The 16,633-nt window shown below is 50.4% G+C and overlaps 1 protein-coding gene across 3 annotated transcripts in view; it reads left to right on the forward strand.

The window, feature by feature from the left end:
• The window catches only part of RNF216 (ring finger protein 216), a 79,836-nt gene extending 63,929 nt beyond the window's left edge, over nt 1-15,907 (forward strand). For all 3 annotated transcript variants that reach the window (XM_086759721.1, XM_086759723.1, XM_086759722.1), the window contains exons 14-17: nt 443-540; nt 2,997-3,219; nt 11,800-11,869; nt 12,464-15,907. In XM_086759721.1, the coding sequence (XP_086615847.1) occupies nt 443-540; nt 2,997-3,219; nt 11,800-11,869; nt 12,464-12,783 (711 nt within the window). In that variant the 3' untranslated portion in view covers nt 12,784-15,907. The remainder of the gene's footprint in view (nt 1-442; nt 541-2,996; nt 3,220-11,799; nt 11,870-12,463) is intronic.
• Nucleotides 15,908-16,633: the final 726 nt, after the last annotated feature.

The following is a 16,633-nucleotide window of genomic DNA, read 5'->3' on the forward strand; positions in this document are numbered from 1 at the left end:
AGGCAGAGTTTTTGATGCAGCTGCGAGGGTTCCATCGCCTGCTGAACTAGGACTCCTTTGTATGAAGGTGAAGGATTTTGGTCAGGAAACAGAGGAACCTGATGTCCTTTAGCACCGTGTTTTCATCTCTGTAGTCTCCTTGGGGAAGTAACCAAAGAACGTGGTAGCTGTTCCATGAGTTTTAGGTGAACAAGGATTTACTAACTCATTTTGTACCTGCGTTCTTGTGCCTTGGAAAAACCCTTGGCTCCCATTATTTGCTGGATTTATTCTGGTCTCTGGTGGAGGACAGACCTGCAGACCTCTGTACCATACTGCCAGCCCCATCCTCAGCTGAGAACCTGCAGCGTGGTGGGGGAAGAGATGGGAATTTTTCCAGTTCCTAATGCTGTGAGAGGTGTACTGGGTCTTCTCTTTCTTTAAGACTTGTTGTCCTCCTCAGGAAACGTGTCGGAAGTGCCAGGGGCTGTGGAAGGAGCACATGAACCTCACCTGCGAGCAGCTGGCTGAGAAGGATGACATCAAATACAGGACATCCATGTAAGTAAACTCCACAACTCCCCAAAAATGGGGGTGGATGAACTCGTAAAGGTGATACACTGGTGTGGAGGAGGTGAGAAACCCCTCTGTGCTTGTGACTGTAACAGAGGCCCTAAAGTTCTGCTGGGTGTCGCTGCCTTCCATCAGGGAGCTCCTAGGGCTGTCAAAGCTGAGGGGTCAGAAGGCTCCCAGGATGGGATTTCTTTCTGTGAGACGTACTTGGCAGCAGATCCAGCTGGTAATTTGAGAACGTGGGAGAGTTGTCACCAGACCAGCCTGTTCCTCTGGCTAGCCCGGTGTCTGGCACCTGGTCCTTCTCAGGGGTGAGAAACCCCCATCAGTGTTGCTTGGGGGGAGGAGGGAGGTCTTGCACAGCAGCAAAGTAGTGTATTGAGTCACAGTAAGTCGTTTTACCCTTTCAAAATCTAGAGCCGAGTGGTTTGCTCAGCTTTCTGGCTTCATGGGAGGGGATGTTATCTTACAGAAGCTCTGTTTCTAACTGGTTTGTAGGAATTGTTACAGAATGGAGTAACGTTTCGAAATATGCAGGTGTAAATCCTGAGTGTTTCCCTAAAATCTTTTGAAGTTTGATCTCTCTCATTGCTACAGTGAGTGACAAAATCCTCTCCCTTTAGGAAGTAAGGGAAGGTTCAGCCATGGAGCTGTGTGTCTGGTGCAGTCAAATGGGACTTGCCCATGTTGCCCAATCCTTTCCCCTCTGATTTAAAGTCTGTCTGGCGTGAGGAGAGGTTGGAAAGCTCTGAGAGGCTGAATGACTGTTGCATGCTCATCCCGTAGTCCCTAATTCAGAACAAAATCTTTACAGTTTGATACGACTTTTTTCTCTGCCACTCCTTTCCCGTAGGAAGAAGGGTGAGAGGGAGGAGGAGCGAGTTGTCATGTCCCTAATAAGGAAAAAACCATCAGTTTCCAAGTCTTCAGCGGAATGTTGCTGTGGATAGATGAGTCTAATTGTCTGATACAATAAAAGCTTCCTTTTGAAGCCCTGCGTAAGGAAAGGGAAGCACAGCTGGAGTTCAGGCCAAACTTCCTGCCTTGCTCAAAGTTTCCAAAAAAAAATCTGCATCAACAGCATCCTGTTGAGTAGCAGAGGGAAGAGCAGCTGCAGCTCAGAGGAAAGTCACTCTCGGGTTGTTTTTCTTTCGTCTCTATTCTTAGCATATCTGCAAATGCCTGGGCGCAGGTCCTGCCAGGTGTAGCTGCGTGGGAGCTCTGGGTAGCTGCAAGGCAGCTCTGAAGTTCCTTCCTTGCCGTTCCCTGCTCCTCTGGTTGCGCTGACGGAGCGGTTCGTGGGGCTGTGCTGTAGCCTGGTTTGCTGCTGTGACCATCTGCAAAAACACCTCCCTGCCATCTCGCAAACGTCTGTTGACGTTGCAGGTCCACTGGAGTAGCTGGGTGGGGATGCCTGGCTGGGGAAGATCGTTCCCCGCTCACTGTCAGTGCAGCACAGCCAGAGAACTGTGCTCCCCTCAATGAAAACACAGGCTCTTTGCTCTTCTGTCATCAAATTTCACTTCTAGGTTGTGAATTAAATTGTAATGCGATCTCCAGCGGTTGGAAAATTGGCCCTTAGGATGACAGCTTATATTCTTAAGTCTTTTAATTAAATGTGACCGAGGCTTTCCTCCATTTCTGTGCCAAAATAGTATTGCCACAAGCTGAGCCTTTGCGTGTCGCTGCCAGGATGTCTCTTGGGGACAGGGACCGTGCTTTGTTCTGGATTTCCATTTGTGCTCCATTGGAGTAAAACTCGTCACTTGAAACTAAAGCAATGGCCTCTGGAAAATGTATGTGGGGAATCTTAAGAGAAAGGGGGAAAGCCCAGTCTCTGTGGGGAAAGATGTGATTGTTTTTCAGTTACTGCTCTGAATTTAACAAAAACCAAATAGATCTGGACTGTAGCTGCCAGGGTTGGGGGGAAAAAAAAAAATATATATATATATATGGTCATGGCAACCTTGCAGCCGGAGCAACAGGCAAACATAAAACTAGCTAGCAGATGACAGCCAAGGGTTTGCTTTTCCTGAACTTTGTCTTCCGGGCTGTATTTCTCCACAGCCAAGTCAAGCATCCACGTGCCCTTTGGCCCTTCAACTTATGGCTTAAATTCCTCCCAAGCCGGAGCCTGGCGCTGCGGCGTTTTGGCTCACATGGAAACCGGGATTGGGTCTGCAGCATGCAGCCAGTGATTGACTTTCTTTCACTTAATTTGTTCTTCGGTTGTCATGGGTTGGCTCCAAGTGGAGCTGAGCCCAAACCTCCTTGGAACAGCAGTGGGACGTGGGGATGGCGTAGGAGGAAAGAGGGGACGGGGAGAGGTGCACTGGGCAAAGGGAGGTTAAAGCATCGCTGGGATAGCGTAACGGTAATTTTACTGCAGGCTGGTGAGTGCAAACACCCCTTCTCTAATTCTTCTCCCTCCTCTTGCGTTGCAGAGAAGAGAAAATGACAGCTGCCCGAATTAGAAAATGCCACAAGTGTGGGACTGGCCTAATTAAATCGGAGGGTTGCAACCGCATGTCCTGCCGCTGCGGTGCTCAGATGTGCTACCTCTGCCGGGCTGCCATCAACGGCTACGACCACTTCTGCCAACATCCCCGGTCGCCCGGGGCTCCCTGCCAGGACTGTGCAAAGTGCTCTCTCTGGACAGACCCCACAGTAAGTAACGGAGGACTTCTGTGAATGGTTTGCACCCTGATTTCAATTACCGCTCCGTGCCAGCATTTCCTCTGCCTTCCACCAGAGGAAAACGGCTGGTTTTACACAGCGCAAGCTTTTTCCTTTCCCAAGGCAGCTAAAAAACACACTGGAAGCCTGCATCAGCACAGAGTCATATCTGACCGCAACTTGGAAGGGAGCTGGTGTTGCTTTAGGGAAAAGCAGCTCCTGTTAGCCGAGGGCTTTGGCTGGCAGCGCTCGGAGCGTTGTTCTGGGGAGTGGGGTTTGTGGAAGGAGCTGGTGGGGAGTGTGTGCTGGCACCAGGTGCGGTAGCAGGCGTTGGGATTACTGGGACTCATTCCTAGTTTTGCAGCTGAGACGTTGTTTGGAGCTTTGCATCTGGAGACAAGGGGAGTTGTGTCTTTTTGGCGCCCGGATCATCCCACTGCTGGCTTTGCATTGTCCCTTTGCAGAGGTGGACCCGCTGAGAAAACCGCCTGCAAGCCAACAGTCCGGAGTTACAGCCGAGTCCGTTCTCACGGCTGTTGTCGACAGCTGCAAAGGGAGAATTGAAGCATGAACTGAGCTGTAAGGGAAGCTGTAGTAACTTAATACAGCTTGTAGCTGTGACGAGCATGGGAAAAAGTAGTGCAGCATCTCTGTAAATAGAGGTCTTCAATACCAGAAACCTGGAAGGGGTGTGGGTAGGAGCAGGAGTTGAATTTCCTCATTTCAGCAATCAGCGGAGCGCCGTGAATGTGGATCTCTCTCTTCCCAGGGCTTGTCTGAGCTTTGTTTTTTGCGACGCTTCTTTGTCTCGGGCTGCTGCAGCTTGCCAGACAGCTACCAGCCCCTCTTTCCGCAAGGGATGCGCACAATCCTGCGCTTTCATGGAGCCAGGGAAAAGCCACCCTAAATCTCTCCCTCCTACCTGCAGGCTCCTGAGGATCTCCCAGCAGTGTCCCAGCCAGTGTAAACTTCCTAGTCCTCTGCCTTTATTCCCGACATTATCCTATTAATGTGAGGTGTTAAACTCAACAGACACCTCCTTCTAGGCACCCCTGCAGCGATTCCAACACCTGGTTCTGTGCTCCGTGGGTGCCTGTCCCGCTCCTCCCCGTTTTCCAGCAGGATGCGATCCGGGCTTTGGCAGCGCTGGTGTCCTTTGTTCCCGTCAGGCTGCTGATTGTGCTGGGTGATGGCATTTGTTCAGAGCCAGAGAAAACATGGGGCCTCTCAAAAAGCTCGTCCTGTACTTTAAAATAAATAAATAAATACGCAGGACAAAGAGGGCACTGTCACCAGGCCCTCTCCAGCTCTCTAATTAACCAGTGTTGTGGCAAAAGAAGAATTTCCCACCGTCAGCAAAGAGCTGGCATTGCTTGCTCTTTTTTTTTTTCTTTTTTTTTCTTTTTTTTTCTTTTTTTTTTCTTTTTTTTTTCTTTTTTTTTTTCTTTTTTTTTTCTTTTTTTTTTCTTTTTCTTTTTCTTTTTTTTTTTCTTTTTTTTTTTTTTTTTTTCCATGGCATGACAGAGCACTGGTGGGCTGGGGAGTTGAAGCTGGGTGAGTGTCCTCAAAGTGCAAAGAATAACCTGAAACTCAACTGTTGGCTTCTGAGGCTGAAATGGTGGATACCTGCGTGTGTTGTCTCCCTTCATAAGGGATGTGGTGACAGCAACCCAGTCCCATCTGGGTGATCTGCACTCTCATACGGGACACGCAAGCAGGAGTTAACACATTAGATGTGAAGAGGGGGAGCAAATTTGAATCTTCACGTGGGGATATGAAAGAGCAAAAGGCCGTTGTATCAGTAGTGTCTTGTGCTTTGTCAGGGATGACGTCCGCCCGAGGGATGACCCCATCCCAGCTCTGTTGCCTGCTGCATTGGTGTGCTCTTGTGCCTTTCTCGACTCTTCTGGCTCAATTTCCTCTATTCTGCTGAAGTCAGTAGACGGATGATGCTGTGCATATACCTGTTATGGGCTTGCATGCATTTGCAGCCATGCTCCGCACATGTGTGAGTACAGCGGAGCCAAGACTGGTTCTTCTCGTCATCGGTGAAATTTGCAACCCATCGCTTAGGAGCTGTTGCTCCTCTCCCTGGGTTAGGCTCTGCTACAAAATGGAGAAGGCACATGTGTGGCACCAAAGGTGTTTTTATTCTGATTTCTGATGTACTCACGTACAGCCTTAACTGCTGCCTTCACAGCAGACCAGTGACGTGGTCATAGTACCGCGGTCTTGTCCATTTGCATCTCACAGATGTAGACTTCAGCTTTCTGTCAGACCTGGGTGATTTCATGCTTTTGTGAAGGATCTGGTTTGGGTCTAACTCCCCATCATTTACAGCAATTCAAATTTCTTTAAAAAAAAAAAAGAGTTGGATTAGATGACCTTTAAAGGTCCCTTCCAACCTAAACTATTCTATGATCAAATAGGGAACCTTTGTTCTTTTCCAAATGTTTAACGTTTTCTGAGTCTGAAATGATTCTTGTGAAAGTATAAGTAAACCTATTCATTAGCCTGGGTTAAAAACAGATTAAAGACAGTCCTCTAGGAACTGCAGCATCTGTTAGTCTTTGTCTCAAATGATCTTGAGAGAGCAAAGCAGATGCTTCAAAATTTCCCATAATAAAAGGTTGGTTAAAATCTTGTCCCTGTGCTGTAATCAGACTGGAGTTTAATTTAAAAGCATCGGTGCAATATTTGCTGGCTCGGAGACAAGCTGCAGTCAGGCTGTGGTCAACAGCTTCCAGGGTAGCAGGCACTAATCGCTTAATCGCTGCGTTTCTTCTAGGGCTAATCGGTGCCCTGCACCCCTCTGGGCTACGAACATGTGCCAGGAGCTCTTCCCAGTAAGCTGCTTGGCCAAAAGTCCTCGTGTGCCTGTTCTGCAGCCCAGGCTGGCTTTGGCTGGGCTCGCCGAGACGCTGCTGGCTGCAGGAGAGGCTGATGCAATATTGCCAGAGACAAAGCTCAGGCCGGAGCAGCGAGAACTGGCTCTGCCAACAGCAGGCTCCATGACTTGGGGGCTGTGTTTTCCCTGACTTCTAAATATCTGGAGCGAACCTGAGGCGCGTGCCTGCGTTTTAGCCGGTTTGTACAAATCCTGGGATGCAATTACGGCTAACGCGTTCTGGTTTGGAAAGCCACGTTCTGCTCTCGGTACTCATCTTTGCGCTATCAGTAATGTTGCGCAGCGGCTTTCTTGGCTTTAAAGTTTAAAATGTTTTCAGTAAACTCTTCAAGCGCTCCCAAAACCCATCATTAAAGTTCAAAGCCGAAGACTAATCATTAGAAGGTGTTTGCAATTATCCCTCTTTCTAGCCTTATAAACAGAAGATGTTGAGCGAAGACTGTGTAAGAACTTCAAATGCATTGAGGAAATGCATGAAGTACGCAGCACTGCCTTTAGGATTTGGAGGAGGGGAAGCACCCCTAAATTTAGGAGTTTTGGGGGGTTTTTTTTAACATGCTATAAAATGCCTTAATCATAAGCATACGGTTAATCCGCGGTCTTCGCAGAAAGCCATCCATATGGAACGCCTGTTGCTAAAATCACTCTGGGTTTCTTAAACGCCAGCGTGTGCTTCATCCCCGCCCCGGCCCCCCTTTTCCTGCAGCGCTGCGGATGCCCTGTTCCAGTTCCAACACAGCCAGCTTTTATCCCCTGCTTCCTGCTGCATGGAGGAACACGCCGGAGACAGCCCGTGCCTGTTCTTGCTCAGCCTCTCCGCAGCTGATCTGGGAATGATTTGAAACAAAACCCCTTCGTCTCTTTGGAAGCCTCCGTCGTGAAAAATCATTTCAAGTTTATTAGGAACGGCTGCGGCCACACGTACGTGGAACAAGAAAGCAGTAAAACGGCAGAAAGGGGGAGGCGGCGGTGGTGAAGGCGCTTTCTAAAGACAGGGGAGGGGTTGCGCAGCCCAGAAATAGTTACCAGCTCTCTTGTTTTCCCTCGTTCAGGAGGCAGGCAGCCATTTTCCCCTGACACTTGATAATTAAAGATAACGAGAAGCACCGTGGATAAAAACAGAGCTTTCAGAAGCTTTGTCGCTGGCGCTTTTGTTCTGGGCAGAGGAGGTTTTATTTGAGGGGAGGTTGTCTCCGTGTGACTTGCAGAGCTTTTCTCTCCCTTGCTGCTGTATTTTCTTTTTCCCCATGGCTGTTTGTTGTTCTGGCGGCTGTTTCTGCGTGCGTGCGGGGCTCTGCAAGGATGCTGGATGCGGCTTTTCCGTACCGGCATTGTTGCAATGGGCCTCCCCGCCACGAAACGCTGCCTCGCGTAGCAGCCCAGCCCAGCTCTTCAGTCAGTCCATCCGCGCAGCCCAGCCGTCCCTGCTGCTGCGATTGGCTCCGTGCTCTCCGCATTCCCTGGATTCAGTGGGAGAGGGCTGGAAGGAAAAGCCTCCTCCATCCCCAGATCCTTTTGCAGGTGGGGGATTGCAAGGGCAGGCTCTCAACCCCTCTCAAGACTGGCCAGAGACACATTCTGGTTTTTTTTTTCTCTACAGGACCAGGGATGGACCCTGCCCAGAGCATCCCGCTGTTGGGTTTGGGGCAAAGCTCGATCCTGTTTTGCCGCTTAACGATGCAGCTGCTATTAATAATGGCATTTCTGCAGCGTTTGCAGATAAGGAGGGTGAATACATCTCATAGATCCTTTGCATTTTTCTCTGGGCCGCCTCCCTTTTCCCGAGGTGCAGCAGAGCCTGGGGAAGGGCTGTGCTGTAGCATTGCCCTGCATTTTCTCTCTCAGAGCCAAGTTACATCCTTGCTCAAAAAACCACGCAGACTGGCCAGTGCTAAGACCCTCCCAGGGCCTGAGGGGTTGCTTTTTGCTTTTTTCTCTCTTTTTTTTTTTTTTTTTTTTTTTCTTTTTTGCTGTAGGCAAGGCAGCTGACAGGAAGATGACTGTTAACTTGACAAGATAAATCCCTTCAATCCACACAGCCTGCAAACAGGCTATTAAAATTATAATCGAATCCTTTATTAAGGGACTTGAACCCACTCAGAACACAGACACAAGAGGCTTTTGAAATTGTACTGCAGCCTCCACCCCGTGTGACATTAAATGGTTTCTTACCACAGCAGCCAGCAATGAGTGCGCTAATGAAACCTTAATTTTTGGTGTGGATGCTTTACCCCTAGATGCATCTCTCGTCTCTCTCAGATTCCTGTGGAATCAAAGAACAGCCTTTGCTTCTCAAAGAATGAGAGGTGTTTTGCAAAAATCACTGTTGTGCGTGGTGAATATTTGCAGGGCTGAGACTGGCTTTTTAATTCTGACCTGTGCCAGCGCGATATGTAATAGGCAGAATTTGTGGCATCAGCTTTCCTTCACGAATATCCTGAAATTATCTTGCTGTGCACATACCATCATTTTTCTTTTGTTCCAGCTGGGACATCGATCTTTCCTAAATACTGAAGGTATTGAACGGCGCCATGCGTTCATCACTTGCCAAATTCAATGTCGGCTTCTTCAGTAGGAGGGTGCTTATTGTGTAGTGTATTTTTGTTCTTTCTATGTTAATGGATGCTAGCTTTTCAGAAATACTGCTGCAAAACAAAATTCTAAGCCAAGGCTTGGTATGTGGGATTAAGTATAAATACTTCTTAACCTTCCAATGTGAGAATACACTTTTATCAGCAGAGAAGCAGCAAAGCTGATAACGCCTGCTCTTGGAGATGTGGTTTGTTATGCCTCTGCTGTGATTTGCAGTTGCAGAATGAGTCGGGAACTCGTCATCCCAATCTGGGTCTGTTCCTGGCAGGTTTTTTTTTTACATCCAGGGTGTGCTGCAAGATTCTTGAAGCATCCCCCTTCCTGAAGACCAAGAGGAGATGGGGTTGAGTAGGGATCTCTGGCCGTTGCGTCTGAGGTGATGTGTTTTATGTCATCCGTATGAGATGGATGTCGTTTTGGAGACCTGGCAGATGGGGTTTGCTGTGACGCGTTTCCCGGGTGCTCTGGGAGCTGGGGTAATTGAAGCCAGCATCACCTCGGGTGTGCGTGCAGCTGGCTCCCCAGCCGCAGGGGCAGAAGGCTTTGTCGATCCATCATTAGTGGGGAGGTCAGCTGCAGTTTAAACTGGGGGGGGGTGTTGAGCATCGCTCGCTGCAGGAGGATCTTGTGAAGTTGCGTTGTTGATGCGTCCGAGTCCCAGACTGCTGCAGGGCCGACCGGTATCGGCAGCGGGGTTTGCAGGAGCTGCAGCGTCACGGGTGGTGGTGGTAGGTAGAAAGCACTGTGTCAGAGGGTTAATCCCAGACTTAGACTAAAGTAACAGCTTTTTTTTTTTTTTAAATTAGAAGGAACTTTTACACATATCTAGGCTTTAAGAGGAGGTTTATGCCTTTGTGTGAGGGAAGGAGATAGGCTGATCTTGTTCAGTTGAGCTTAAAATAGGTTTCTCACTTGTCATGTAACTAAAAAAAAAACATTCAGGAGCATCTTTCCCAGTAAGCAGCAATAAGATGGGAGAGGTGACTATCTTCATTTTCCAACAGTGTTGCAAAAAATATTCTGGGGAAAAAAAAAAAAAAAAATTGGAATCTTGAAGCTTTGGGGCCACCCTTTGAGAGCGCTGCTCAGGCAGGAGAGGAACAGAGGAGGGTGTTTGGCTGCCTGTTGCAGAGCATGCGCAGGTTATTTTCCAGCCAGGGACACTGCAATCTGATACTTGGGGGGTAGTTAGACGTTCCGTAGGCTCAGAAGAGCCATTCTTCAGCAGTTTTTATGGAGATAGATAGGCTGTAATTAACAGTTCGTGGAAGCAGCCTGCTTGGAGGGGGAAAAAAAAAAAAAAAAAAAAGGATGTGCTGGAAAGGCTTAATTTTAACCATTGACTCACAGAATAATAAAAGGGAGGGAAGGATTGAGTTTGGCTTTTTGCAGATTAAGATAACTTGAGTCTCCCAGGGAAACCTTATCTGGTGGCGGGAGGAGGGCACATCTTAGGAGGCTTCCCAGGGCGTTGCTGCTAGACGTGTGCAGGACCATGAGGTGGGAATTGGGGAGCTGGCTAGACTTAAAATGAAATAATTTCAACGTAGCTGCATCCATGAAGTGTATTTCTGATTTGGTCCCAGAGCACTCTTCGTAGTAGAGGATGTTTTCCACATTAAGAGTGTTCAGGACGAAATTTGTGTTTTGGCAGTACTGAAATCAGGGTGAGTAAAACAAAGCAGAGTCTTCTGCATTGTCAGGTACCTGGGGCTCGGGGTTTCCCCTCCTGCTCCCCCACCAGCGCTTGCAGATGAACTGCTGAAGCAAACCAAATGCTCCTTCCTATGCAGGTAGACCCAGAGTGGCTGTATGTTATCTAGCAGCTCTGGTTCTTCGCCTTCTTCCCCAGTAACTGACATGAAGAGTACAAACGCTGTCCAGGAGGCTTAGTCTCATTTGTTTTCTGGAAGTGCCAGGTAGTGTTCCATCCCAACGGACGCGAAGCAGCAGCAGATGCAACCCTGCAGAGGCCAGGAGGACCTCTGTTGCCATCGCCACGCATATGGCTGGGAGAAACATCTGCTGCCTGACACTGAAAGGGAGTTGTCTCTTCAGTTGTTCGGTGTGATCTGTGTTACCCTGGTAGCTGTTGCGTGCTGCGGTGCGGTGAAGAAACTCATTTTTTCCAGCCATTCTTGGGAGTGGACAGTTGATGCCAAAGCATGGACCAGGGTGATTCTCTGGTTTCGTGCCAACGCTGGCACGGCCTTGTGTAAAGCCTGAGAGCTGCCTGGACCCTGTGAGCTGTCGGTGCCTGTGGGCATCCCTCCAGATGAGCCTCTCCTAGCTCAGGAGTTCCATAGTCTTCTTCCAGGACTTTGTCCATTGTGTCCCCTTAATCTAATGAAAGGTGGCGTCCGTGCCACCTCTGTAGATACCTGCAGCCACCCGAGGCTTCACTGCGCTGTTTGGTCACGCTGCTGCTGCTTTGGGTTGGGAAAACTGAAGATGATGAGAGGCAGAAGGATGCTTTCAGTTTCTGGCTTGTTCTTGTTGAGCAGCAGGTCTAAATGTTCTTGCTATAACCTCTAGATAGACATTAAAGAAACTTATTGCGATTTATGCCCTCCTCAGTTACAGATAAGATCTAAATGGCCTCGTCACAGCGCTGTTTAGCTACTGGAGCCAGGATTTAAGTTGTGTTAATTCCAGCTGTTGGGCCAAAAACTCTAGAAGTGCTAGCATAATGTAAATATTTAATAGACTATTGCCATTTAAAAGATTAACAGCTCTCCAGCAACTCTTCAAATGGGAGGAGCCAGGTTGCAGCTCTCTGTTTTCCATCAAGTCAATGAATTTTAGCGCTGGTCTCCCTGGAAAGCTAGTCTCAGCCTCTTAGCCACGTTCTGTAGAGTAGGCTTGGCTCCGGGCAGGTTACTTGTGCTGCAGTCCCCCATCGCAGCCTTGCTTTTGACTGAACCTGGGTCAACCCCGAATGAGGACAATTCAGCCAAATTTCCCTTTTTGTTCCCACGCAAACACGTGCTGAAAAGAAGAGCAGCACTGGGAGAACAGAAGGTTGCAGCAGGAGTTAGCCCACTAACTCTTGGTACTCCTGTGATTTCTAGGAAGACGATGAGAAGATCATCCAGGAGATTCAGAAAGAGGCTGAAGAGGAGCAAAGGAAGAAAAACGGAGGTAAGTCACAGCCTTTACCTGTGCTTTGAGATCAGACTGAGGACGACAGGTGAGCGTAGGGTTCCCAGCTACTGGCAAGTCTCTGGATCTTCCCTGCATCCTTCCCACAGCCTGGCTGCTTGCAGGCTGCTTCGTGCGTTGCTATGCATCACCCAGACCTTGCTCACCAGTCTAGCTTTGAAGTGCTATTGGAGGCTTTAGCTGGGACCGTGGGGAGACACAGTGCTTGTGCCCAGTTCCGCTCGGCGCAGGGTGTCGTGGATACGCAGACCTGTCTCCTCTCTGCTTGGCAAAGTAGCTGAAGGGCGGCGTAACCTCTATGGTGAGAGGCACAGGGGCTGCCCCATGTCCCTGGAAAAGGAGGTGTTCCTCCTTTGCGGTGTGGTATTGATGAGAGGAGCCAGCCTGGAAGCTGGTGCTGCGCTCCATGGTGCCTGGGGGACGGAAGGGGTGTGAGCAGTGATGCTGTAGGGAGCGTGCTGAAGGAACGTGCTGGGGATGGAGGATGCCAGTTTGCAGATGTAAGACCGTGGACCAAGCTTGGTGAGTTTTTGTTTATGGGATGACTGGTTCTTTTCTCTCCTCCCTCTGCAGAGAACAGCTTCAAGCGGATCGGCCCTCCTGCGGAAAAGCCCATGGAGAAAATCCAGAGAATTGAAGTCATCCCCAGACCTGTTCCTCAGAACCTCCATCAACCTCGGATGCCCCCTTACCCCTTCGTGCACCCTCCCTTCCCGCTCCCTCCCGTCCGTCCCATGTACAATAACATCCCCCTCAACATCGGCCCCATCCCTGCCCCCTACGTCCCCCCGTTGCCTAACATGAGGGTGAACTATGATTTTCCCCAGATCAACGTCCAGCTGGAGCACAACTTGCCTATGCACTTTGGCCCTCAGCCTCGACACCGGTTCTGACCTGGTTCCAACAGCACTTGGCGTGGAGTCACCGCAGGGCGAAGCCACCCCAGTACCATCACCCCCTTCCTGCTCCAGCCCCTCTTGGTTTAGCCAGCTGCGAGGGGACCTGCTCTGACTCACGCGTACCTGCCCTGCCCCCCTCTCTAGAGCTTCTCTGAACCTTTGCAACCAAACATTTCAACCTGTGCTGTGACAGGGCTTGGTGCTGTGTTTCCAAGGATCTCTTACTACGTTGGGCATCCAGATATTTTGATTTGGGAAAACCTGTTCGCGCAGCTGTTGGGAGGGGAAGTCAGACTTGGTGAAGCGCAGGGATGCAGCCGTTCCTCGGGGACTTTCCAAAAATCCTATCTTCTTGCTGGCCAGAGCAGCTGCCGCACAGTCAAGTGAGTCTTGGAGGAAGGGAGGGGGAGACTTGGCATCCAAGTAAGACCTTCAGGAACAAGATATCGTAGTCAGCTGCCCCAGCCTTCTGCCTGCAGAGAGGCACGAGGCTGGGGTTCCTGTGTTCTCCAGCATCCCTGTAACCTGCTAGCACCTCCCAGCAGAAATAAATTGTTCAAAACAAAGTCAGTCTAGCGTTTTTGGCATCTCTCACTCTGCAAGTGGAGTGAGGGGATGCAGCTGCCATCTTGCTGCTGAGATCTCGGTAGGAAGCCCAGAGCCATGCTCTGTCTCGGGGCTTTGGCAAGTAGCAGAAGACTCAGGCACCCTAATCTTTGGCTGAACTGAACCTGCCTTCTTGAAAGGCTCAGTTGTTTTGTTTTCTCCCAGAGGTGGGTGCCTCTCAGCTTTCAAAACGTGGCCTTTGCTTTGCTGTTCTCATCTGACATCCCAAATCTCTCTCTGCTCCTGACAGCACTCCTCAAACAGCTGGTGGAAGCATCCAGGGCCTAAGCTGCGCCCTTCATCGCAAAAACTACGTGGGCAGATGCCTTGTTAGATCCGGAGGGAGTGGTGTGAGATGTGTGCTGTGACAGGGAAATTTGGAACTGCCAGTGTAGTCGTGCACGCCGGCGGTGCTGAGCCGCGAGCCCCCCTTAGCTGAGCCCCCTGCACGCGAGCCGGCAGCTGTAGCCTTGTGCTGCAGGAAGCTGGCTGCTTCCGCGGCACTGAACTTCGGAAAATGTGTGTTTCAGCTTAATTGGCTTCAGAAAAGCGTGTTAAAAGGCAAATGTGAGTATTCCTGGGCTTAGGATGCAAGGATTTAGGAAAAGCAAGGCTTCCTTGTAAGAAGCGGGGAGTGTCGTTGCTGGGCTGCAGGAAGAGCGTTGGCACAAAGCCCTTTCCCCGCAGCCCCTGGCTGTGCTGTCTGGTACAGGCCCCTCTAGAAAATAAAATGGTTGGAGAGGAAAAAGTCCTCCTCCCAGAAACGCTGCGCTAGCTTTTCGCAGCCCAGTTGTGTTGTCGTTCCCTGAGTGGTTTGGTCTGGGCTGCTTCCTGCTCCATCCTGCTGGGAACCCGCTGGGTGCATTTCCCCTCCTGTTTTTCCCCCCGTATTTGAGCATCCAGGTGTCTTTTGGTTTTATTTGCTTTTCAGGTCAAACTCCCTGCCTACGCCTCACACCTTCTGCCAAACCCTTCCTTGCAGCTCTCCGTAACCACTCCCGGCGCGGCGTCTCCGCAGGCGTGCAGTGAGTGATGGCATGGGGCTGTCGGTGGGATGCTCCTGGAGAGGGGCAGCCTCCAGCCAGGTCCAGGACAGCATCTGGGGACTGTTGTCCCCCAGGAGGGTCCTTCAGAGGGGACTTCCATACCTTTTGGCGCTGAGTCAGCAGTTTCTCCGCTCTTGGGCGTTGCCGACGGGTTGAACCACCCTGCGGAGTGCTCTGTTCCGGTTCCTCGGTGCCGTGGCCTCTCTAGCGTTAGTAACCAAGCAGTATTCCCTTGCTTTTCTTTTTTAAATTTTATTTCTAGAAGTTGTCTGGGGGCTGCAGGAGCTCGTTGCTGCTCGTCTGGGTTTTAGCCAGGTTGAAATCCCACCTTGCACCGAGTGATTCCTGTGGGAATCAGCAGGATTGTCCCGCTGGATTTGGGGAGTGAGAGCTGCATTCAGAGCATTAGCGGGTGTGAGAAGATGAACCCAGGTCAGAAGAAGCACGACTGGCTTCCTCTTACAGAAAGGGAATCCTGAGGTTTTAATAGCTGAGATCTTGCGGACTCAAGGGCTGGTTTGGATGAGCTCTCCAGGCTTTCTGAAGCACAGCCTCTTCCAGTGTCCTGTGGAGGTGTGCAGCTGGGAGCGCTGGCAAAACTGGTGGTCTAATCCCGTCTTTTGGTGCGTGACTAGAGATGTGTGGGTGTTGAGAGCTGAGCCTTGGTGGAGGGAAGTGCAGAAACGGAGTGAGAGGGATGGAGAAGCGTCGGGCAGAGGTGGCACGGGGAGGTTGGTGTCCGTGGTCCATCCTGGTGGTTGGGATGTGAGGCCATGGTCCTGGAGGAGCCCAGTAGAGGTAGGGGGAGAGAGGACTGCTGTCCCCATGTCCCCTGCAAAACCGCGGGCTGCTTTGTGTCTGAGAAGAGAAATCAGTGCTTGGTTTGCGATGCTGGGCTCCCGACGCTGCTGCTCCCCCAGGAACCACCCACTTCACCAAAAATCACTTTGCAGCCGAAGCGCGGGGTTGCTCCTCCTCTCTAACCCGCGAGACCTCGAGCAGTTGTGGTTTGACAGAGCCGTCCGTGATCTGGTCTAACTCCTGCATCCCGTTTTGCTTCCAGCCCCGCCGTCCTCAAAACCCTTTGTCCTTTGAAAGGGGGAGGGAGGCTGCTGTGCCCAGGCTGGTCCCGTCACAGGTACTTCGCACGGTTCGTTGCAGTGTTCCATTTTACTTGCCTTAAAGGTGGAGAGAGAAACTTAGTATTTGCACTTAGCAAAACATTATATGAAAAGAAAGAAACCCTGTAAAGATGTGCATGTTCTGCAACTTTGTATAACAATAGCTGAAGATAAATAGGTGGTTTATTAAAAAAGAAACAAAAACAAAAAAAAAACCAAAAAAATATTTTTCTTTACCTTCTGGTAGTAAGCTGTTCTAATATTCTGTGTGTAAAAAAAAAAAAGTTTCCTGTATTATATTGTAATTTGAATTTTTGTAAATAAATTTGTGCACTCTGGCTTTTACCTCTGTGCTTTCATTCCAGCTGAAACATCGTCCTCCCGTCCTGGCCGCGCTGGTTTGGCACTGGGACTAATGGCAGGCAGCAGCAGGGGCCAGCAGGCAGGACTGGTTTGCCAGATCTCAGCCTGCGCCATTGAAAACTCCGCGAGCTGCAAGGCAAAACCCATTTGCCCCTCCTGGAAAAGCTTAATGCGTTCCACATGCTCCCAAGGAAAAAGGGGACGGGATAGAAAATGGTTTCCAGTCACTCCTTCCAATGGAAACCAGGATGCGTGTGTCGTGCGGGGAAAGGCTGGCAGGAGCCATGGTAAATACAGAATTTGGCCTTAAAAGCGAAAGGAAATGGGGGAGAGGGGGAGGGCCACCACCCTGCCGTGGTGCAGCACCAACGGAGCCCCTTCCGCACACGGACACCCCGGCTGTGCCGGCAAACCTCCTTCCCTGCCTCCTCCCCGGGCCGGCTGTCGCGGCGGGGTTTGCTGTGCACGTGCGGATGTCGCTGAGGGGATGAGGGCGAGCGCGTGGCAGTCGGAGCTGCTCAGCGTTTCCTGCGCAGCCTTCACGTTGCCGTGTTTATGGAAAGGGATGAACATCCTTCCTTTGGCCCTCGCCGCGGTGCGTAAACCCACGTCTGAAGTTCAAGGTCCCTCCTGCCATCCCACCTGGGATGTGCAGCTGGGGGAGCTGGGCAGCCCCCCTTTCCCAAATCTTGCTTTTACCAAACCAGC

The sequence above is a fragment of the Chlamydotis macqueenii genome, chromosome 15, assembly GCF_036417535.1.
Source record: "Chlamydotis macqueenii isolate bChlMac1 chromosome 15, bChlMac1.mat, whole genome shotgun sequence".
NCBI classification, from domain to species: Eukaryota; Metazoa; Chordata; class Aves; order Otidiformes; family Otididae; genus Chlamydotis; species Chlamydotis macqueenii.